This window comes from Brassica napus, unplaced genomic scaffold, assembly GCF_020379485.1.
Source record: "Brassica napus cultivar Da-Ae unplaced genomic scaffold, Da-Ae ScsIHWf_1243;HRSCAF=1776, whole genome shotgun sequence".
Classification (NCBI taxonomy): domain Eukaryota; kingdom Viridiplantae; phylum Streptophyta; class Magnoliopsida; order Brassicales; family Brassicaceae; genus Brassica; species Brassica napus.
The window spans coordinates 26824-50960 of record NW_026014662.1 but is presented as its reverse complement, the minus strand read 5'-3'; the positions used below and the strand labels follow the sequence as shown (position 1 = coordinate 50960).

The 24137-nt window shown below is 33.2% G+C and overlaps 4 protein-coding genes across 6 annotated transcripts; 3 read left to right on the top strand and 1 right to left on the bottom strand.

Annotated features, from left to right (window-relative positions):
- Positions 1–3793: 3793 nt before the first annotated feature.
- LOC125596609 (probable desiccation-related protein LEA14) lies at positions 3794–4835 on the bottom strand. Its single transcript, XM_048771696.1, has 2 exons — positions 4485–4835; positions 3794–4203 (listed from the first exon to the last, which is right to left on the bottom strand). Exons 1-2 carry the CDS (start codon positions 4688–4690, stop codon positions 3954–3956), a joined length of 456 nt encoding a protein of 151 aa, XP_048627653.1. The 5' UTR covers positions 4691–4835; the 3' UTR covers positions 3794–3953.
- A 4822-nt stretch (positions 4836–9657) lies between these two features.
- On the top strand, positions 9658–10844 carry LOC125596610 (60S acidic ribosomal protein P1-1-like). The gene is made up of 4 exons (XM_048771697.1): positions 9658–9880; positions 10084–10163; positions 10324–10545; positions 10613–10844. Exons 2-4 carry the CDS (start codon positions 10092–10094, stop codon positions 10664–10666), a joined length of 348 nt encoding a protein of 115 aa, XP_048627654.1. The 5' UTR covers positions 9658–9880; positions 10084–10091; the 3' UTR covers positions 10667–10844.
- Positions 10845–11304: 460 nt separating this feature from the next.
- Positions 11305–15520, top strand: LOC125575639 (protein LHY-like). Of its 3 annotated transcripts, none has more exons than XM_048771694.1 (8): positions 11305–11687; positions 12400–12557; positions 12659–12770; positions 12857–12918; positions 13433–13612; positions 13711–13842; positions 13940–14809; positions 14883–15520. In XM_048771694.1, exons 2-8 carry the CDS (start codon positions 12510–12512, stop codon positions 15222–15224), a joined length of 1746 nt encoding a protein of 581 aa, XP_048627651.1. In that variant the 5' UTR covers positions 11305–11687; positions 12400–12509; the 3' UTR covers positions 15225–15520. The 3 variants fall into 3 exon arrangements, with proteins under 3 accessions (XP_048627651.1, XP_048627650.1, XP_048627652.1); XM_048771693.1 differs by having other exon boundaries at positions 13433–13627; XM_048771695.1 differs by lacking the exon at positions 13433–13612.
- A 5045-nt stretch (positions 15521–20565) lies between these two features.
- On the top strand, positions 20566–22754 carry LOC106409320 (B3 domain-containing transcription factor NGA3-like). Its single transcript, XM_013849970.3, has 2 exons — positions 20566–20944; positions 21112–22754. The coding sequence occupies exon 2, from the start codon at positions 21389–21391 to the stop codon at positions 22451–22453; it is 1065 nt and encodes a 354-aa protein (XP_013705424.2). The 5' UTR covers positions 20566–20944; positions 21112–21388; the 3' UTR covers positions 22454–22754.
- Positions 22755–24137: the final 1383 nt, after the last annotated feature.

The window sequence follows — 24137 nt, the reverse complement described above, 5'->3', positions numbered from 1 at the left end:
AAAAAGAACTAAACCTAAAAATAAAAAACCTAAAACCCTAAAAATAAAACTAAAACTAACTAAAAACTAAACAACTAAAAAAATAAACCTAAACACTAACACTAAACCCTAAAACCTAAACCCTAAAACCTAAAAACTAAAAATAAAATAAAACCGAAAAAACCCTAAAATAAAAAACTAAACTAAACTAAAAATAAAAATAAACCCTAAACCACTAAACCCTAAATAAACCTAAAACAAACTAAAACCTAAACCCTAAAACCTAAACCCTAAACCCTAAAAATAAAAGAAATAAAAAAAATAAACTAAAACCTAAACCTAAACCCTAAAAAATAAAAAACCTAAAAAACAATAAACCCTAAACCCTAAAAACCTAAACCCTAAACCCTAAACCCTAAACCCTAAACCCTAAACCCTAAACCCTAACCCTAATTGAGATTAGGGGTATTTGAGATTAAGGGTATTTGAGATTATGGGGCATTTGAGATTAGGTATTTGAGATTAAGGGTATTTGAGATTAAGGGTATTTGAGATAGAGGGGCATTTGAGATTAAAGGGTATTTGAGATTAGAAGTATTTGAGTTTAGGGGTATTTGAGATTATGGGTATTTGAGATTTATGGATATTTGAGATTAGGGGTATTTGAGATTAGAGAGTATTTGAGATTAGAGGGGTATTTGAGATTAAAGGGCATTTGAGATTAGAGAGTATTTGAGATTAGGGGTATTTGAGATTATAGGGCATTTGACATTAAGGGTATTTGAGATTAGAGAGTATTTGAGAATAATGGGTATTTGAGATTAAGGGTTATTTGAGAATAATGGGTATTTGAGATTAGGGGATATAAATGGGATAAGTGGGGTTTTAGGGTTCAATTAGGCCCAGCTAAAAGTTCGTCACAACTTGGCCTGAGCTAATCTTCTGCTAAATTGGGCTAATTAGATACCTAAGATTTGCCCGTTCCTAATTATCTAATGGGCCTACCGTATTGGGCTTATTTATCCTACCAGCTTTCTCTTTGTAGATAAATCCTATTTTATCCTAAAATCTAAGCTACGTATTTGTTTTTGTCTACCCTATTTCATTAACACTTCATAAACAAAACAGCAAAGAGAATGAAGAAGCAAACCGATCGTTCATATCAATTTCACGCAAACCGAACGGTTCTTCCCGTGATGGTGATGACGTGAATCTCCACTATTATCTCGGGAAAGCTCAAACCTGAAAACAAGAACAACACTCGAGTTTTAACAAAAACAACTCTAATTTACGTAAATTAAAGGCAATTTCGACGAATCTAAGAAACACAAACAAAACCCTAAAAAAAAAAAAAACTAAAGCAAGAAACAATGTACACAAGTTTGAACGATTATAGGTTAAAGGAAATCTCACGAATTGTCATTCTTCAGAGAAATCAAGCACGTGAATACTAGTAGAAAGATAAATCTATGATTAAATCAGATTCAGAAACAAACAACAGAGAGTAAATTCCAAAACCCAGAACAGAGTATGCGAAACTCACAAGACCAAGTAAGCATCATTACCTTATCGAGCAGAACAGACGGAAGGAACCCTAACAAGGAAAGAAAGATCTGTAAAAGGACGAAACTTTCGATTACAGAAACAGAGAACTTGTTCGTCATCGTACATGGAAATCGAACCTTGCGAATTTTTTTTAGAATCGAGCGATCGAGGTGTTTAGTCATTGGATCACCTGCGCTTTTATCATAGAAGAAGAAGGTATTTCGTGGAAGATGAATACTCAACGGTTGATATTTGAAAAAAGAAAAAACAAAGTCGGTGATCAACATTTTTTACCGTTAGAGACGGGTAGGCCTGTACACGTGTCAAGCACTGATTTGTGAGTGAATATTTTTGTTTCGGTTTCCTTGTTCCCTAAGGATGATGCCCTTCGTTCGAAACTCTTAAAGAATATGTTGTTAGTGTTGTGAATGTGTGTCTTACATCTCAATTTGAGTATTTATTTGTTTATAACTTCCTGGATCCTCCACAATTTACAACAAAGCGCACCTTATTCCAAAAAACAATATCATATTTAATGTTTTTCGTTTTAAAATAAAACCATGGTGCCAAGCAAACACATTATCTTAAATGTTACCAGAGAGACATCTAAGGGGACTCACTTGTATGATCTACGGTGAAGTAAAGGCTCCATTGGTTTCTGAGGTAGCGAAGCAAGAGTGTGCCGAGGAGGAGGAGGATCCGCAAGGTTGTGCCTCACGTTGCGTAGAACGTTTGAGGCGAAACGAGACGCGGCTCCAAGGCTCAACCACGATGACGAACCCGCGGCTGCTGTATCTCGTTTGCCCGTTCGAGCGCGTCTCGTAGACGGTCTTTTTCTTCCTGTAATGATTTTGTCAATTTCCTACGACAGTGTCTCCGCCACGCTGCTTGTACAAAAGACGCTCCCCATGTTCTCCATTGCACTGAGTAAAGCCTGACGACATTACATAAAAGAGATTGTAGTTCACCTTTAATAAGCTGAGAGAGAGAATGAGAAAGAGAACCTGAAAAGTATGCTGGAGCTGCTTGCTATGGAGGCGTCTGAATTGTGAAGCGGCAGATTTGAGATCCTCTGCGGCAAGGGAAAGGCTTCTACTTCGGTGAGAGCCTGGACTGTCCTTGTCGAGATAGGAAAATGCGACCAAGATTGAGGATCTAAAGCTCACGTTAGAAGATGATCTCCACATAAATCATTTGCCTTGAAATGCACGACACTGAGGAACTCTGTTTGTCATCCATTGGTGGTCGCACTTATAAGCTTTCCTCTCATAACAAACACCATTTCCCCAACAGGATCTCCTTCATGGATCACGTATAGCACTTGTCTGTGTAGAGGACCGGTTTTAACCTACCGCATACAGCGTCAAATAATTGCTCACCCATTATCTCAAACATTGTTTTTTTTTTTCACTTCTTTTTGATTTCATTTTATTTAGTTAAAAATATTCTTTACACATTGTTATGATTTCATATAATTATTATTCTATTTTCATTCGTTTAGTATCTAGTTTACTATCATTCACAACGATAACACCTCGTGATTGTTCCTACCAAAAAAAAAAGTAACACCTCCTGATTGTGTATATTTTGGAAGATGGCATAGAAACTGCATGAGTTGTTATCGTTTGTATACAAGCTTGGCTCATTTTAATGATAAATTCACATTTTATCAAAAATAAATAAATACAACTGTCCAGATTTGCGCCATAAAATACATTTATCTTTTGATAAGCAAAAGATTATAACATTATATATTGTCTATTTTTTTTGGACAAACAAACATTGCATTAACTCAAAAGGAGTCTAAAGTGTTGGAGTAAGTTTGAAATAGCTTGGGAAACAAACTATCATAATTCTACCGTTTACTAAAAAGGATCAGAAAATATCTAATAAGTGTTTTACTAATAAGATTAGGAATTATCTATTTTTATATAAGGAGTTGCAAGGTTGTTGCAACACTTGTGAGTTTTATTGATTGTGATTGAGTGCTTAAAATTTTGAGTGAATTTTCTTAAGAGATTAATAACAGAGATATTCTTATTATTGTGTGCTTCTATATCGATTACTAGAACTAGATTTGGTATCAGAGTTTCTAGGTTTCAGTTGCGATGGGAGATATTGTTACAAGTCTATTCAACACAGCTTTAAGACAATCTCAGCTGTCCATCCCAAGACATACTCTTCTCGATTCCAAGGCTTTGTCTCTCGGATCTTCTTACCAGAAAAAGATCATCCTTATCATTCATATTAACTTCCAAATTTTCATTTATTAGTTTTAAACTTTGATTTATTAACTGTATGAATAAACACATACATTGAAAAAGACATTTAATGATTTTATAGGCAAACCACACTTATTAGTTATTATATTTGATCACTAGTACAAACGATATTTGTTTTTGTTTTGTTTTTAACAGCGTAAAGTTGACTCAGAAGTAGTCTTTAAAAGTAGGGAGTTTGATTTCGCCCTTGCTGGTAACCGGAATAGTAAAATCCCCGACTACAGGAAGATCAATGGTGAGACCTATTTCGAGCAAATAGTCAATGTCCCAGTCCGCACCAACGTCTCGAGCCAAGTTGAACAGTATACTATACGGCACCACGATCGGAACATCAAGAACCGTCATGTCCTTTGCTTTCAGTGAACCAGGGTCCGGTATCTTCCCCTTTCCAATTTCCCTATCAGTTTTTTTATCATAATGATCATTAGATTACACGAATTTAGCGTTTACATAATAGAACGCGTATTTCAAACTATAAACACTTCTACTTTTGTAACAAGTTTTATTCAACGTACAAATACAAAACGCGATATATGAATATAAATTTTCAAACTAAAAACACTTCAGTTTATTATTGTGGGTCCTTTATAATTCATTTATAATAATAAACTGAAAAATCAAAACATCTATATGGAAACCGAAGAAATGTTAAGATCAAACGAGAAGGATGGGTTTTACCGGCCACCGCTGTGAATAGTGAAATTGATCTCGCAGATCGGAATTGCGTGACCGTAAGGATTGGTGACTGAAACTTTGGCTAAGTACTCGACGGAGTCACGGTTCACGTCTTTAAGGTCGACGTCCGTAACCGAACCCTCCGGTTTAGGAACCCCGGCGAGTTTATCAGCCACGAAATCTTTTGCTTTATCTAGTAAACTCGCCATGTTGATTCTTTCTCGCTACAACTTTATTTTTTGGTTTCGATCGCGCGGTGTTACTTTTACTTGGTATGATAGTAGGAAGCTCTTTCTGGAATATATATAGATGGACGGCATTACGAGATTTTATCAAGTCGGTCCATGTGAATGGATTATACATGTAATGTGTTGTGTACGTGTGAGGTATTTCACGAGTGAGAGTGAAAGCGTGGGTTATACGTGTCTTGTGTCTGATCATTTTCGTGCCATAATTTATTTACATGAAAGACTTCAAATCTGAAAATAAAAAATAATACATAATAAAACAGATATTTTGTTTTGCATACACGTATAGACAAAGTCGGCATACGTTGAATAAACTAACATATTGCGCTTTCTAAACTACTTTAGTTCCTATTCTTTATAGCTACAAAAAGTTGGAAATACGCGTAACGAATAAGATGCGCAATGGATGCGGTTATCTTCCACCTTTGGAACATTATCTCATCAAGGAAGCACAAGAAACATTTCAGGTCTCTTATGACCATGTGGCTGAGATAAGCTTTTGGTTGTAGGTTTAATTTGGTCATCCATTTTATTTTTTATTTTCTTTTTGTCAAGATAGCTCAAACATAAGATCTTTATTTTGTAAAAAAAAATTTCATTTATTTGATATTTACAGATTCGAAAAAAAGAATGCGCAATCGCGGTACACAATATGTACACATGAAGACTCTAATAAGTGTGAACTAGACCATGATCCACGCGTAGTGCAAATATTTAATTTGTGTTTGTATTTAATGATATATTTAAAAATATAATCATATTTATAAATGTAAATGTTATATTTGTATTTAATTTTATATTTTACAATTTTATAATAAAATGTATCACCGATATTGGATATTATATAAAAAATATAACATTTATATAATTAGATCCATGTCAATGATATATAGCGAACAAATTTTTTAAATAAAAGTACGAAAATAGATAATTATGAATTAGTATGCTATTTATAAATGATATATTAGCTATAATATTGGTAAGAAAATAAAATGATTGTTGAACTTCTATCAAATTTGGAACATATACAAATTAGGATTTAAATTTGTAAGAAAATAAAATGAAAATACAAATTTGATGTAACTGATAAGAAATTAAAAATGGGCTTAAGTTTGTGTACATTTAAACCATGACTTTGGGGATGTTTGCTTTTATTTTTGTAAATAAATTATTTTGTCTAAGTGATAGTATATATTTTAAATTTTTACCTGTGTTAAATAATTATTTAATAACATTATAAGAATAATAATTTATAGTTTATATTTTTTAAATTTTATTTTGTCTTATAAACCATCCATTGTATTACCACCATTTTTAGAATATGATCTATGCATCTATACAAATGTTTTATTTTTATTTTTTTTTGTGGATCAAAATTTTATGATAATGTCTAATAAATTATTTTATATACATGGTAAGTCGGTAAATAATTATAATCGTGCATGTAATATATTTATATTGGTAAGATGAAGAATTTGTTCAAAAAATGAAGAGTAACGTGAATTTTTGGGGAGAACGAGACAAAATGTAACTTATATTGTTACATAAATATTTTGTGTATATTATTGATATTCATTAATGTTTATAATATTAATATGAAATAGATAAGTTAAAATATTTATATTGAATTGATTGTGAATTTAATTTAAGAAATGTTTTATTAATTTTGAAAAGGACATGGAAAGCATAGAAGTAGGAGTAATTATTACTTCATTAATTTTAGAAAAGAAAAATATTACTTAAAAATAGGTTTATTTAATTATTTTAATGACATTAGGTTGTAAATATTGTGCAAGTTTAAGGGTTAGTCTTAATTTGTACTTCTCTTTTAATAGATTAGACTAGAGCTTGACCCGCGCATCCGCGCAGGTGTTAGTTTTTTAAAAAATGAATATTTATTTGTATAAGTGATAATATATATTTTAAAATTTACCCGTTAATTTTTTTTTTAAAAAAATATGACATTTATAAACACAATAATTTTATAGTTTATATCGAGTAGTTTTGTAGAGGTTAACCCATAGATTTTGAAATATTTTTAAAAATATGACGATATTGTTTTAATGAATGATTGCATCATGCACTAACATATGACGAAGTTCAAAGAGGTTTGGAACTTTTATTGTCTCTGTTTCTCTATAAAGTAGTGATTTTATAGTGGTTAGTCCACCAATTTAAGGAATATTATAAAGTTTTACTAAATTAATTGATAAAAATTTAAAACGATGCACATGTACCATGAAATAGAGTTTTATATACATTAATACAAATGTAGAATGTGTTTAGAAATTTTAAAACAACACTAAAGATCATAGACTTCAGTATATATAGCATTTACCGAAAAACTCAATATTTTCGTAGGGGTGTTAACACATAGATTTTGAAAAAAATTCAAAAATATGACAATATTGTTTTAATGCATAGTTTCATCATGCACTAACATATTATGAAGGTCAGAGATGTTTGGAACCTTTGCTATCTTCGTTTCTCTAGAGAATAGCGATTTTATAGTAGTTAGTCCACCAATTTAGGGAGTATTATGAAGTTTTACTAAATTAATTGATAAAAAATTAAAACAATGCCCATGTACCATGAATGAGAGTTTAATATACACTAATACAAATGTAGAATATTTTTTGAAATCTAAAAACAACAATGAATATCATAGGCTTCAGTATATAGAGCATTTACCGAAAAACTCAATATTTTTGTAGGGGTTAACACATAGATTTTGAGAAAAAAATCAAAAATATGAGAATAATGTTTTAATGGATAATTGCATCTTGCATTAACATATGATGAAAGTCAAAGAGGTTTGGAACATTTGTTGTCTTCGTTTCTTTAGAGAATAGCGATTTTATAATGGTTTGTCCACCAATTTAGAGAATATTATGAAGTTTTACTAAATTAATTGATAAAAATTAAAACGATATCCATGTACCATGATAGAAAGCTTACTATACATTAAGACAAATGTAGAATGTGTTTAGAAATTTTAAAATAACACTGAAGATTATAGGCTTCAGTATATAGAACATTTACCAAAAAACTCAATATTTTCGTAGAGTTTAACACATAGATTTTGACAAAAAAAAAAGTTTAAAAATATTATAATACTGTTTTAATGCATGATTGCATCATGCACTAACATATGATGAATGTCAAAGAGGTTTGGAACCTATGTTGTCTCCGTTTCTCTAGATAATAACGATTGTATATTGGTTCATCTACCAATTTAGGGAGTTTTATAAAGTTATACTAAATTAATTGGTAAAAAATTAAAACGATGCTCATGTATCATGAAAGAGTGTTTAATATACATTAATACAAATGTAGAATGTGCTTTGAAATTTGAAAACAACACTAAAGATCATAGACTTCAGTATATAGAGAATTTACCGAAAAACTCAATATTTTCGTAGGGTTTAACACATAAATTTTAAAAAAAAAAATCTAAAATATGACAATATTGTTTTAATGCATAGTTTCATCATGCATTAACATATGATGAAGTCAAAGAGGTTTGGAACCTTTTTTATATTCGTTTCTCTAGAGAATAGCAAATTTATTGTGGTTAGTCCACCTTTTTTTTTGATCGAAAAACATACTTAATTAATTAAAGGAGTAAACCCAACAATAGTTTTACTCATCCACCAACGGAGAGTTATTTAGAGATCGTAGTGCTGCTTTAGCAAGAATATCAGCCATAGCATTTCCCACACGCGGGATGAAACAAAAACAGATAGAGCTAAAAGAACTGGATAGATGGTGAATGTCGAAGAGTGTTCCTTGAATCCAAATGTTATTCTTCTTGGTGACCAGAGAGAGATGAGAGTTTTGGAGTCAGAAAAAACTCTAAGAGAGTCAATGCCACGGTTGGCCGCTTCTGTGATTGCGGCCTTTAACGCCAACGCCTCTGCTACAAGGGCTGAGGAGACTGAGCGGCGTTTTGAGAAGGTGCTGCCTGCTGGTGAAGACATGTTATCGCGAAAGTGCCATCCCATTCCACAGTTCCCCGAGACAGAGTCCCAAGCAGCATCTCATGTACCATGAAAGAGAGTTTAATATATATTAATACAAATGTGGTTAGTCCACCAATTTAAGGAGTATTATGAAGTTTTACTAAATTAATTTATAAAAAAATTAAGACGATCCCATGTACCATGAAAGAGAGTTTAATATATAGATTAATACAAATGTAGAATGTGTTTAGAAATTCTAATATAACACTAAAGATTATAGACTACATTATATATAACATTTACCAAAAACCTCAATATTTTCGTAGGGTAACACATAGATTTTGAGAAAAAATCAAAAATATGATTGATATTTTTTTAATTCATGGTTGCATCATACACATATGCAACGTATGATGAAGGTCAAAAAGGTTTGGAATCTTTGTTATCTCTGTTTCTCTAGAAATTAATGATTTAATAGTGGTTCATTCACCAATTTAGAGAGTTTTATGAAGTTTTACTAAATTAATTGATAAAAAATCATAACGATTCTCATGTACGATGAAATAGAGTTTAATATACATTAATACAAATATAGAATATGTTTAGAAATTTTAAACAACATTAGAGATCATAGGCTTCAGTATATAGATCATTTATCGAAAACTCAATATTTTCATAGGGGTTAACAGATAGATTTTTTTTGAGAAAAAATCAAAAATATGACAATTCTGTTTTAATGCATAGTTGCATCATGCACTAACATATGATGAAGGTCAAAGAGGTTTGAAATCTTTGTTGTTTCAGTTTCTCTAGAGAATGACGATTGTATAGTGGTTAGTTCACCAATTTTGAAAGTTTTACTAAATTAATTGATTTAAATTAAAACAATGTCTATATACCATGATAAAAAAATTAATATACATTAATACAAATATAGAATATGTTTAGAAATTTTAAAACAAAATTAAACATCATAGGCTTAGGCTTAAGTATATAGATGATATACCGAAAAACTCAATAATATAAACTCAATATACAGTTAATAATAAAATGGGCCGACGGAATATTAAACCGGCCCGTAACTGCCTGGGTTAGAGGCTTTCCCACATGATGATGATACCGTGTATCAAACCCTAACGAAATTTCCGTCGGAGCCGCTCTGCGAAAGCATAATCGATCCCAGTCTAAGGTACATGATGTTCTCCTCTGTTTACTACGATCTTATGAATCCTGGAAGATCATTGTGTATACATGTATTTGCTACAGGCCTGTTGGCTTTTTGATGTTTTTTTTAGGATCATTTCTTTGGGTTGTTTTCGAAATGACTAGTTAGAATTTCGAATTGAACGGACCGAAATAGTGATTAATCAGCGGTTATTGAAATGATTTCAGAGAAAGAAATGTCGACAGTGGGAGAGCTTGCTTGCAGCTACGCTGTTATGATCCTCGAGGATGAGGGTATTGCCATCACGGTTTGTATTCTTTCTTTTAAAAAAATATTCCATTTCCTTATTTATCTGGAGATTCTAGATGATATGTACATGGTTCAATGCTCAATACACCTTTATCTGATTTTATTTATGGTTGTGGTTTGATTTTATTGACCTTATATCCTTAACTTGATGCTGTTAGGCCGACAAGATCGCTACTTTGATCAAATCTGCTGGTGTTAGTTGTGAGTCATACTGGCCAATGCTATTCGCCAAGATGGCTGAGAAACGTAACGTCACAGACCTCATCATGAACGTTGGTACTGGTGGGGGAGGTGGTGCACCAGTTTCTGCTGCTGCTCCAGCTGCCGGTGGTGGTGGTGGTGGTGCAGCAGCTGCCCCTGCCGCTGAGGAGAAGAAGAAGGTACAAACAAACAGTTTGATTTTTTTGTTTGTATCTTTGGGGTTTTAATGTGATATTGTGGTTGCAGGAAGAAGTAGCAGAAGAGAGTGATGGAGATTTGGGTTTCGGCTTGTTCGACTAAGCAGCCAGCAATTACTAGTGTTTTTCTTGTTGGTTTTATCTTTTTTGACACCTCCAGTATTTTGTCGTACGAATTACTACTTGGTTTGATCTGCTCTATAGAAGATTTAAGTTGTTTTTTCTTTTGTTAGAATTGAGTATAACCATTTTGGGATTGGAAAAATATCTGCTGTTACAGATGTGAGGATCCTAAGTTTACCCAAAGAACAGCTCAAGTCTGAAAAGAAAAGCTTAACCATAAGCAAAGCTCGTCTCCTGGCTTCTGTTTGATGTTTGGTGGTGTTTCTTATATACATACTACTACTACTAAGTTAAATGCTACATAGATATAGTTTTGAATCGAAATGTTAATAAACTCAATATACATTGGAGAAAAATGGCCTCTGTAGAATGGGCTCCCAGAAAAGGGGTATCATAAAGCCGAAATAAAAATCGAAAAGCAAAAGGAAAGCTATTGTTTTTTTTTTTTTTTGGAAACACAAGCAAAAGCTATTGTTTAGGGTCTATATATAAAGTTCTATTAGAAGCCCAGATTGACCGACACGTATGAGTCTTACACCATCGCAGCTGCCTCGTAAGTTTAATGGACCCCACCTTGACGAACTAAACAAAGGAAGACTTTCTGGCTCAAAGAGAAGCCAAGTTGGGGAGATACGAAAAGTGCAGTGAGAAGCCACTACTATCTCACCGCGTGTCGATCTCCGGTGACTTCTGTTTTTTCCATTTATACCCTTCGTGCTGTTTCAGCCTCAAATAATTTATAAAAAAGAAACACATTAAAAAATTGAAGGAAATTAGAGAAAAATGGTTGTGGCTGAGATTTGCTTCTGAGTTCTGCCTTTCTTCTTCTTCAGCCTTAAACAGTCTTCCTTCTTCTCAATCTATTCTCCAGCTCTAGCTCTGTTGAAAAAAAAATAATGTTTATTGTTTTCCGGGAACGATGACTTCTCCGGCGAGTTGCCGTGAGATGATCTAGTCTCTATTTTGGATTTGCATACTTTGTTCCTTCATAGTGGCTAAGGGTATGTGTTTTACACTATTTAGCAATATTAGAATCTCTGTTCTGTTGCTGAAGAAGAAATTTAGTAAATATATTAGCTAGCTGCTCTAAGTTGTTGTTGTTAGGCTCAGAGTCGTGCCTACAGTGTATTGAAAAAGGCATTCGCCTTAGGCCCCCGATTAATATGAACTTTTTAGGGTCCCAAAATTTAAAATAGTTTCTAATCTAGTGATTTAAACTTATTTTTTTAAAAACCCTTTTCACATAGTAGACTAACTAACCTTCTGAATTCATGTATTTTTTTCCTATATGACATAATATAGCATAAACTTATTTTTTTACAGTGTTAAACTTGTGTATTTGGTGAAAGTGATATATTATATTGTAAAATGGTTTTCATTTTAGTTGTAAATAAATTTATTTTTAAAATTTGCCTTGGGCCCCTAAAACTCTTCGCACGCCACTGGTGCCTGTTAGCATAAATAATCAAACAAATCTTAAGATTAATTTGGAAGCAATCATTACTGATTTTAGGGTGTTTGTGATGCTCTATAAAGGTTTTGGCTGCAATGGATTCGTTTGGGTTTGATTTTTTTTTTTAGAAAAGAAAAAGGAAGCTACTCTGTGGACTTTTCAGAGATTTCTAACTTTGATTTCTTATTCTCTATCTCTTTTGTTAGTATTGTCCTAGTGTGGATAAAATATTTTCTCATAGTTTCTTTCTCCTTTTGCAGCTAAGCTAGAATCTTTAAGAGGTCTTTTCAATTAGAAGTCCCAACGGCTTTGCAATTTGTGGGGCGGGAGGAACATTGATGTTTGGATTTGAAGCAGCTAGGATCCGGTTATGGATACAAATACATCTGATGGACCTGGTGAAGAATTGTTAACTAAGGTAATAAAATGCAAAAGATTGTCCTAGTTTGAGATATTTTTTTGGGATTCTTCTTTGTTTAGTGTGACGTGAACGAATATTTGGTTTTGTTGAATGAATAGGCAAGAAAGCCATATACAATAACGAAGCAGCGAGAACGATGGACTGAGGACGAGCATGATAGGTTTCTTGAAGCCTTGAGGCTTTATGGACGAGCTTGGCAACGTATCCAAGGTCCCAATACATTATTAGCTTCTTGCTGTATGATCTGAACATCAGTCTTCTCTGTTCATTTTCCTTGGTTTTTTTTTTTTGTACAGAACATATTGGGACAAAGACTGCTGTTCAGATCAGAAGCCATGCACAAAAGTTCTTCACAAAGGTAAGCTGTTCGGTTCTGTTGGTCAATATATTGATAGATCCCATGAATTTAGTCAAATGACTATGTTTAGAGATTGCCTATCACTTACCTGTCACTTGTGTGTTGTTTTATTTTGCTAAGTAGAGCTTGTAGAAATTATTGGTTTTGATATTTTACAATTAGATCAAAGAGAGAGAGAGAGAGATCCATTCATTATCTGAGACAAGTCTACAGTAACATAACTAGCATTGCATTTTGCATGACACACTTTTGTCCCATATTCACCAAACTCCATGAAATAATGAGATTGCATGGACACTTTTAGCCATTCAAATAGCAAAACAAAACCTCCTTGGCCCGTATAGGACAAGGACATGAAGTAAGTGTCTCCTCTACCCACCACGAACACATTCGGGTCAGTATAAGACTCTTTTTTTTTTTAACATCAAGCTCAAGAGTCTCAGGGTTGCATTTACAATCTCCGATTTGGAAAAAACAAAAAAAAGGAACTCACAGTTGTGGTTGGACTCTTCAGTTGGAGAAAGAGGCTGAAGCTAAAGGCATTAAAGCTCTGGACATAGAGATTCCACCTCCTCGTCCTAAAAGAAAACCCAATGCTCCTTATCCTCGGAAACCTGGTCCATCTTCGTCGCAAGCGAAACAGCTTGTATCTTCTTCAGAATGTAACCAGCAGGCCTTCTTGGATTTGGAAAAGGTGCCCCTTCCTGAGGTTTTTTATGTTCTTCATTCTATCATTTTGTTGTTGTTTCTTTTTCTTGTGACAGACTTGTTATGCTTTTGTTTCTGGTTTAGAAAATATCAACTGGGAAAGAAAATCAAGAAGAGAACTGCTCAGGGGTGAACAAGTATCCCTTACCAAATAAAGTAGTAACTCCAGGGAAACGAAAGACATTCATGGAATCTTCTGATCCGTCGCTAAGAAAGGTATAAAGATTGTAGTCCAAGAACATGATGCTGTATTTTGAAGTTCCTCAATAGCAATAAAAGAAAAACTTGGTTCGATTCTGATTATTTTGAGCAGGCAAGTGCCGATAATGAAACAAGCAAGGCTTCAAATGTGGACAACAACGTGGTTCATGAGAAGAACAAAGACAGAGATGATGATGATGATGATGATGATGATGGTGGTCTGCACAGCGCAAGGCATCATCCAGCTACTACAACTTCACCATCTGCTGCTACTACTACAACTTCCCATCAAGCGTTTCCAGCATTCCGTTTCCAGCATGATTACCGCTCGTTTCTCCACATGTCTTCTACTTTCTCCAATCTTATCATGTCTACACTCCTACAGAATCCTGCTGCTCATGCTGCAGCCACATTCGCTGCTTCGGCCTGGCCCTTTACTACTAATGCCGGAGACTCATCAACGCAAATGAGCTCTTCTCCTCCAACTATAGCTGCCATCGTTGCTGCTACAGTAGCTGCCGCAACTGCTTGGTGGGCTTCTCATGGACTTCTTCCTACTCCAGTCCCATTACCAGCCGTCCCAGTTCCAACTCCAGCAGCTATGGACAACGTCGGAAATGATCACCTTGAGAAACAAAGCACGGCCTTTCAAGAACAAAACATGGCTTCAAAATCTCCAGATTCATCATCCGACGATTCAGACGAGACTGGAATTACCAAGATAAAGGCTGACGGTGACAAGGAGGAAGTTGTTGCTGCTTTGCAAGATTCAAACGTTTCCCACAAGAAAAATCCAGTGGACCGCTCATCGTGTGGGTCAAACACACCTTCAGGCAGTGACGTGGAAACAGACGCATTGGAGAAAGAAAAAGAGGCAGATGCAAACCAGCCAAGTGTTATTGAGTTAGGCAACCGTCGGAGTAAAATCAGAGACAACAACAACAACCAAACTACTGATTCATGGAAGGAAGTCTCTCAAGGGGTAAAAACAATGATTCATTCACTTGCAGAGTTTTGCTTTGGAACTAACACTAAACGTGAAACTCTGGTCTCAGGGTCGTATAGCATTTCAGGCTCTCTTTGCAAGAGAGAGGTTGCCACAAAGCTTTTCACCTCCTCAAGTGGAAGAGAATGTGAATGGAAAACAAATTAGCGACACGTCAATGCCATTGGCTCATAATAACTTGAACAAGATTCAAGATTCTTGTAAGGCAGACCAAGAAAGCGCAGTGGATGAAGAACCGGGGAAGAGTCTTAAAATGAGAGAGACGGGGTTTAAGCCATACAAGAGATGTTCCATGGAAGCGAAAGAGAGCCAAGTTGGAAACGCAAACAATCACAATGATGAAAAGGTCTGCTGCAAGAGGCTTCGTCTGGAAGCAGAAGCTTCAACATAACCAACACATACTTTGAGGTAATTATATTTGCTTCTTCATTCAATCTTTTATGGAAAGAGACTTTTTTTTCTTCTTCTTCTTTTTAAGATCCATCTGATCTGAACATTTCTTCTGTCATGTCAATTTCTGTACCGTATTATTCCATCTCCGTGTCTGATGTCTCTGTTTGTGTCCGCCACTTCTGGTCTCTGGTGTGTTATTGTTAATTTACCATTAAGCAATGGATTTATGTCTATTTTGGATACTTTTGAAATCATAAACACAGTTTTAGATTTGATAAAGACTTCGTGTTTGTATTTGGTGTTTCTGCCACAATGCTTCAACTTTCTTAGGCTTTTTTGAATGGTTTAAACTCGACTTGAAGGTGCCCAAAGGTATACGATGGGCTTAAGATATTTTCACTAACTGGGTCCATGCACATCATTTTTATATTACAAGCTCAGTTCAGGGGAGTGAAGCTGGTTCAAATCAATTAATTTACTACAAAAGATTTGAATATAGATGAAATCAGACAAATCGATCCTAAATGAACATGCCTGTCTCTGTATATACACAAAACTCACTTGGTTAACTTAATATAAAAAGCAAAGTTAAAAGTTTAAACATCACACCATACAACAAGTGACCAAATCCACCAATATTTAAACTCTATAGAAATCAAGAATAAGTTTTTTTTTTCTTTTAAGTTTCACTGAGAAGCTCAAGAAGAAGAGAAGCAGCAGTCTTTAGCCTTCTTAACACTCGGCATCAGGCTCTCCCATACATTCACCAGTCCATCCTCTATCGCTTGTACTCACTCTTACCCAAAATGTAAACCTCTTTGCATGCGCCGCTCCTCCTTCCTTGACACATCTACAATATGGGTCGGTTTAAATGCATGGCTCTATATACAACTTATTTTGTATTGGTGCAAACCAACAAAATAAAATCGGAAATTTGAAGGGAGAAAGAGAGACAATGACAGAACAAAAGCCTGCGAAGCCTCCAACGGTATTCATTGTGGACCAAAAGTGTGGGACGACTCTATCCATCTACATTTCATTTTATATAATTTTCCCATGCCTCAGTTTAGAACTTCATATTTCTATTTTCTGGGTGTGATGAAAATTAATCAATATCAAGAAAATGTTATTTCGAGTAAGATTTACCATATAATTCATAAGTTTTTTTTGTTTTTAAATCGTAAACGAATAAAGGAGAGCTTGGTGATTAGGGTTTGTTTTTATGTAGCCCACCACTTGTCTCGTTTTGTTTTTAATGTTTAGCTCTAAAGATAACTTCAAAACACCAATTATTTATTTTTATTTTTTTTAGCTTTAGCAAAAAAAAAAACCACCAAATTTTTTTGTTGAAATTACATCAAAAAAAAATTTGGTAAAATAATTACATCAAATTTGATGTTTGGTATTGAAATCTAATTATCATCTCCAACTATAACACTAAACTAGATTTTGACCCGCGCAGGCGCGCGGGTGTATATTTTGAAAAATATGTTGATATTTGTTTTTCATGTAATTATTAGGATTTGGAAAAATGAATCCGAGGAACATAACCGATACCGATCCAAAGATATAGTACCAAACCCAAACATAAATTGATTAAATATTCTAATTATTCAAAATTTGTTATTTAGAGAACCGAATCTGATCCGAACCGAAGTATTTGGGTATCCGAATTTATCTAAAAATAGATTTATATACTTATATATATTAATTATTTTTAGATTTAACGTATATAAAACATCAAAAATGATACTTTTAAATTAGTTTAAATACTTGAAAATATATATAGATAGTCAAAAGTAAATATCTGAAATAGTTAAAGTATACTCAAATCACCAAAAATACTTAAAATAATTATTGATTTCGTATCCAAAATTTTAAATCAAGCCAATTGATATGTTAAGCTTAAGTATTATGACATATGTTATTCAAATTTATACGTAATATATTATTTTATTTATACATTTTGAGAAATTTAAAATATATAATGATTTAAGACTTTAAAAATAATTTAAATTAGTTATCCAAACCCAAACCAAACCCGCAAAGATCCAAATCGAACTCAAACCAAAATTTAGAAACATTCTAATAAGGCTGAAATCTTTGACCCCGAAAATTCAAAATACAAACCGATCAGAACTAAACCCGTATGGTATCCAAAAGCCCATCCCTAGTCATTATTATATATTGTATTTTATCATCATATAATTAATCGTATTTTATATGTACCATCATATAAGTAATCATATAATTAATAGTATTTTATACATACCATCATATAAATAATTACATATATTATATTTTTAAAACTTAATATGAAATATGAAAACCATAATTTGAGTTGGTATTTCAAATTGGGCTTTGTATTATATTTTTCTTATATATATTGCCAATATTTTTTTATAATGGTTATTGAAAAATAGTTTAGTAAAAATCAATTTTTGAATATATGTATATTTTTGAATCAATTTTTGATATAAATCAAATTTGAATTATTATTTTGATTTGAAATATGTATATAAAGTTTAAATTTTGTTTTATGGTTAGTTTAGAAAAAAATTTTTTAGGTAATTAGATTGACCCATTTTGGTATATTTTAAAAGTGGCCTAGATAACTTTCAATTTTTTAAAAAAACATAAGCCCATTACTTTTTTTTCTTAATACTACTATCTTTGTTTTCAAACAAAAATATTTTTTTTTAAAAGACTGCAATCCATGTTTCCAAACACTCCAAATTTTTAAAAGTCCTATTCAAGTCTCCAAACAATCCAATTTTGTACTTGAGTTTTAATAAGATAGATTTTGTACTTGAGTTTTAATAAGATAGATAAAGTGACTATTTATGAAACTCTAATCAGCTTGAAGCATGTAGTATAAAATTATTTTAGATATATTAAATATGCTCGTTTGGAGGTGATTAGAATTGTGCATGTATGTATATAATTTAAACTAATTAAGTCTCCTACACTTGGGGGCACACATGACAGTTGCCATCATCAACATCACATACACCCGCTCCATGCAAATGGACTCTATTCTTCCCCTACTGCTGATAACGATCCATCTCTCTATGACTATATATACGCTCATATATTAGTAACTTTTTTTTTGGTCAACATATATATGCAGCGACAAAACATAAAATATGATACTTTTAAGATTTTACCCAACTTTTATTTATTAAATTTTATATTTTGTTTTATATACATTTATTAGAAAGTTGAAGTCAACTCATATTTACTATATTTAAAATAATTTTAAATTCTTTCGCAAATTTAATATTAAATCAATGATAGTTAAAATATGTTAACAGTAAAGTATTTATGAGAATTAAGCCCCACTATATCACATACCTTAGTTTTTTTTTACAGGGCAGCTTTAAAAAAGGACCAGGTTCTTATAGTTTCTCTATGGCTACATGACAGTACGTAATACGTTGTGTAGAACCTTAAAATTATATATAAAAGTCCCAATGGCTCAAGATCTTCCAAGTTGATAAAAAGACACATACACAACACATACACAAAATATGCAAATACTAATTTTTTTTGTAACACATGCAAATACTAATTATTAATAAAGAAAATAGGTGTGAAAGAGATCGGGAAGTGTGGGGGTACAAAAAATGTGAGGATGCTTGTGACAAACTCTAGTGAGAGAGTAGTGAGAAGTGGTCCTTACTCTATTTCATGTTTACTGTTGTGAAATTGTAACACTTCACCTTCTCGCTACCCTTGTCGTTTATGTTTGCTTCCCCTTTCAATCCAACTTTAACCATGTTATTCAAACCATATGCGCACACCATACATCTCATACTTAACCATATATTCTAATTTTAACTAATGTATGAAAAACGCTAGAGATTAGAGATTGACATATTATTTGAGAGATGATATTAAATCGGACACATTTACGTATGTGATTAATCATGTTTTTTTAACAACGTGATTAATCATGTTTTCTATGTGATTAATGTATATGATTGAAATTTTGGACCACAAAAACATGGACACATCAGCAACCAAACCTACTTCCCCCTTGTGATGTGTAAACTATAATTGCATAATTAATTTGAGAAATTAGTTACATTTTTTTAGAGCTAGTTACATTTTTTCTTACATAGTCAAATCTTAATTACTTAATTCCTCATTAGACTGAAATCCACGTGACTCACTCTGACAATATATCGCTAAACAAAGTTTACAATAACATTAAGAGTTATTATAGTATTACTCCTATTCATCACTGATTTTCATTGGCATGATTAAGTAAATCGACAGTATTGCGTGCTGAGCGGTTAAAACCATTAACAGTGGATATTATTTACATAATCCCTCAATATTATACATGTTTCATTGAGTTTTTTTTTCTTTCTTTAATTTTTGTTGTATTTATGGTTCAACAGTACACCGTTTTAACCTAATCGATCAAATTATCAATTGGATGATCGATAAAACTGACTACATAGTTTACTGATATGGCAGAAGTTGATGATCGATGAACGTTATTAGATAATAATCATAATATATATACAGTACATGAACAACCAAAAAAAAAATTATGGTTAATCAGCATATGTTTTATTAACTAGCGTATTTTCATAATATGGGCCATGTTTTATTTCATAAGATACACCATTTTTCTTTTTTAAAACGCAAGTGAAAATGTTTTCAGAAAATGGTTTGATTGCTTGGATCACATATATAGTTTCTTTGTCAGGGTTCTTTGTGAAAAAAAATCATATTAAGCATACACATGTTTAAGGAATCATGACATGATGCCAACAACTGGAGTAGTAGTAGGTGAGGATTATAATTAATTTAATGTGATCAAATGCGTGCATGCATATGTTTATATTGTTTTATAAATTATTTATCTATAGTGACAAATGTGTATTCATTTTCTCATGTGTGATATATACATATTATATATAAACAGGAATCTATACATATATAAACAGAGACCACTTTCACTAGTGCTAAGTGCCAACTTACAAAATCTAAACATAGACTCAAATTTCTTTAATTAGTGCAAAAGAACAACAATTTGTCACTAAAACAAAATTTTAATACAAATACCAAATCGCCTGATTTTTCCACAACAATAATACCAAAAAAAAAAAATACTCAGTCTAATACAAAAAGAGAAGATTAACGGAATCTCGAACAATAGCACTTCGTGGACAACTACAAACGCATGTACATATTTGAAATTTCAGTATAAAGAGCTAACTCGAAGCCTAATGAAAAGGACAAGAAGCTCACATGACCCGAACCATATCACTCATGGGCCCCTACGCAATACACGGTACTAATCTCTCTCTCTCTCTCTCTCTCTCTCTCTCTCTCTCTCTCTCTCTAAGCCTTAAAACTCTGTTAAGAACTATTCTCAAGCCACCATTTTTCCTCCATCCTCTAAAGAGATAGAAAGAGAGATCCTCTAGTTTGGTAAGAACGCAATTTGAGTTCCAAGTCCCGATTGGCTTTAATTTTTCTATTTCATTGGTTTCATTTGAGAGTCATCAACGAGAAGATAATTTATATTCCTCTAATTTGGTTTCGATTAGAGGAATATAAATTATCAAGTTTGGTTTCGATTCTAGGGTTTTCATATTCCTCTAATTTTTTTTTGGTCAAAGAAGAAAAGGAAAGAACCAACCGAACCAAGAAGAGAAAAGAAAATTTCAAGTTCAGCATCTCTCTCTCTTATATTATAAGGTGAGACCACACCGGCCAGAACTTTAATTTTCTTCTTCCCTTCTTTTAATATATTCTTTGATTTTTTCCATTAATTCATCTATACCCCCTTGTATAATTGTGTGGTTGGATTTTCGTTTCGTTTGGTCTTTTAATTAAATACCATCTATCTAATATGTATGTTGAAGATCTCGAGTTGACCTATCAGCAGCAATGACTATGAACAACAACATCAACAATTCATCAGTTCAACTAGAGCAACAAGAGAGATGTTTAACCTTCATGAAGATTCACTAAGACCCATCTCAAGAAAGGAAGAAAGAGTAATCTTGATGAAGAAACACTAATTAAGACCCAACTCAAAAATCTCAAGACAAGAGTAGGAAGAGTTTGGCAAGAACAACAACAAAGAAGGTTCAATTTTGATTCAAGAAACCATCTTATAAATCAAGGTTTCTCCATCTCATGGATCTATCCTTAGCTCCGGCAACAAACTCCGACCAAGAACAAGACAGAGACCAAGAATTAAACTCCAACATCGGAGCAAGCAGTAGCTCCGGAACCGGAAACGACAGCAACTTCCCGATGATGATGACGATACCGCAGCCGGAGAAAGAGCACATGTTCGACAAAGTGGTAACACCAAGCGACGTCGGAAAACTCAACCGACTAGTAATACCTAAACAACACGCGGAGAGGTATTTTCCACTAGACTCATCAAACAACCAAAACGGCACGCTGTTGAATTTCCAAGACAGAAACGGCAAGATGTGGAGATTCCGTTACTCGTACTGGAACTCTAGCCAGAGCTACGTGATAACCAAAGGATGGAGCCGTTTCGTCAAAGAGAAAAAGCTCGACGCTGGAGACATCGTCTCTTTCCAGCGAGGGATCGGAGATGAGTCCAAAAGATTGAAACTATACATCGATTGGAGGCATAGACCCAACATGATGAGCGTCGCTCAAACACATAATCAGTTTGGTAACTTCGGTTTTAACTTCAATTTTCCGACCACTTCTCAATGTTTCAACAGATTCCATCCATTGCCGGAATATAATACCGTTCCCATTCACCGGAGCTTGAACCACCAACGTTCGTATTATTATAACAATCATGGTCAAGAGTTTGTAGGGTATGTTTATGGGAATTTAGCTGGAAGGTGTTACTACACGGGCGGCTCACCGTTTGACCAAAGAAGCATTGTTGGATCAGAGCCGTTGGTTATTGAGTCAGTCCCTGTAGTTCCCGGGAGATTAACTCCGGTGATATTGCCTCCACTTCCTCCTCCTTCTATGGCGGGTAAGAGACTAAGGCTCTTTGGGGTGAATATGGAATGTGGTAATAATGACAATAATCAACAAGAAGAGTCTTGGGTGTTGCCACGTGGCGAAATGGGTGCTTCTTCTTCTTCTTCAGCTCTGCGACTCAATTTATCTAGTGATCATGATGATGAGGATGATAATGGTGATGGTGATGGTGACGGTGGTGATCAGTTTGCTAAAAAAGGGAAGTCTTCTCGCTTTCTCTAGACTTTAATCCATGAAGAGTCTCATCATCCTCTTCTTTTTAATATCTCTTTATTTTATTTCATTAGTTGATCTTCCAAAAGGAATTAGATCCCAGCTAGTGAATGGGAAGAAAATACGATCTTCATTGTTTGTTTGTTTTTGGTTATGAGTTTTGTTTTCTACATGTTTCTTGATGTTCATCACTAGGGTTTTGTCTCCACGTTGAAATCGCATCTTTTTCATTTCGTATATAAATATATGTGATTGTCATAAACTGTCTCTAACTATCCACATATTATCATTATGAATCTTTGTTTACTCATCGTCTTCATAAATTCTATACTAGCCTTAATTACTACTTGGCACTGTGAACTGCCTTTTGGCTTTAGCTATATCATTTCGTCAATAAAACATCACCTTTTTCTTTTTATAAGATTTTAGTATAGGTTGAGTTTGCAACTGATGCGTACGTGGGAAAAAGCTTATAAATTTCATGATTTGTACTCTCTATGCCTATCTCCCTAGCTACACTGACAAAGTGTTTCATGGTACATTCTAAGCTAATGGGCAGGTCCAAAGAAGCCTCTCTTTTTCTCTCTCTAATGGTCCTATTTTATTTGTTTGGTTACTCTTGTAATTTTTGTTCGGTTAAAGAGATTTTGCAGGTTATGGGCAAAGAAAATAAATAGAAGCTACCTATGGAAGAAGGTATAATAATTCAATTTATAATACATATATAGAACAAAGGTATGGTATCTTTTCGCGTTGTTTGACTTTTTATGATCAAATAGTCATTTAAGTTCTCAGCCATTTTTTACTTATTCTAGATTATTGTTTTGTTGTTAACCGTTGGTTGATAATATCTTTGTTTGGTTTGGATTGTAAGTTGAAGTGATTTTTACCAAATCAGGTATGTCTGTAGATCTCATAAACTCATAAGTTCTTTTAGGAGGCTAGATCACCAAATCATTTATCAGTTACTATATATATACATTTATACATATATGCCTCTGAATAAATGCATACGTAGTTTACACATGTATAATTGTATAAATAGTTTGATGAGTAATAGTTTGACGAGTAATAGTTTATGTGGCATTTTTGCATGCAATCCTTAGAGAATATGATTTCCGTCCTAAGATTCTCAATAAATGATAGCAATATTCATTCGTTGAATATACATGCTTATAGTTTCTATACAACTACGTACTAGTTTCTTGACTACATAACTTTGTACATGAATTAATTATCGTAAGAAAATGATCATTTACACTTAACATGGTAGCTTAAAGTTCTGAGATCATGCTTCGTGTACTTTTCTATACATTTTGTGGGCATGCCTGCTACTATATGTATGCCTACATATACATCTAGGTACAAATCCATGTATTCGCACACAAATTAAGGTAAATATTTTTTTATATAGTCTCTATATATAAAGTAGATAAGTGTTAAACTTTTTGCATGAAAGATCATATATATTTTCCTGTAGATTTGAGTTATATACTACTGTATAAACTACCCTTCTATTATCCAAATTACTCCACACTTTTTTTAGTCCCAAGATTATTAATTTATACAGTTTTTACTGTATGTCTCAAAAGGATTGGGCATAGTTGGGAAAAGTTATATAAATGTATATTCATATCCAAAAGATTGCATATAAATAATAAAAGTAGAGTATTAGAGAAAAGCACGGATGCAA

What these genes read in the sequence shown, in the direction of transcription:
- LOC125596609 (XM_048771696.1), bottom strand. Translation starts at nt 4,690, where the DNA reads ATGGCGAGTTTACTAGATAAAGCAAAAGATTTCGTGGCTGATAAACTC. An exon ending in ACTATTCACAGCGGTGGCCG is followed by an intron (nt 4,204 to 4,484) that starts GTAAAACCCATC and finishes AAAAACTGATAG; the next exon opens with GGAAATTGGAAAGGGGAAGA.
- LOC125596610 (XM_048771697.1), top strand. Translation starts at nt 10,092, where the DNA reads ATGTCGACAGTGGGAGAGCTTGCTTGCAGCTACGCTGTTATGATCCTC. An exon ending in ATGAGGGTATTGCCATCACG is followed by an intron (nt 10,164 to 10,323) that starts GTTTGTATTCTT and finishes TGATGCTGTTAG; the next exon opens with GCCGACAAGATCGCTACTTT. An exon ending in CCGCTGAGGAGAAGAAGAAG is followed by an intron (nt 10,546 to 10,612) that starts GTACAAACAAAC and finishes TTGTGGTTGCAG; the next exon opens with GAAGAAGTAGCAGAAGAGAG.
- LOC125575639 (XM_048771693.1), top strand. Translation starts at nt 12,510, where the DNA reads ATGGATACAAATACATCTGATGGACCTGGTGAAGAATTGTTAACTAAG. An exon ending in AGCTTGGCAACGTATCCAAG is followed by an intron (nt 12,771 to 12,856) that starts GTCCCAATACAT and finishes TTTTTTGTACAG; the next exon opens with AACATATTGGGACAAAGACT. An exon ending in GGAAGGAAGTCTCTCAAGGG is followed by an intron (nt 14,810 to 14,882) that starts GTAAAAACAATG and finishes CTCTGGTCTCAG; the next exon opens with GGTCGTATAGCATTTCAGGC.
- LOC106409320 (XM_013849970.3), top strand. Translation starts at nt 21,389, where the DNA reads ATGGATCTATCCTTAGCTCCGGCAACAAACTCCGACCAAGAACAAGAC.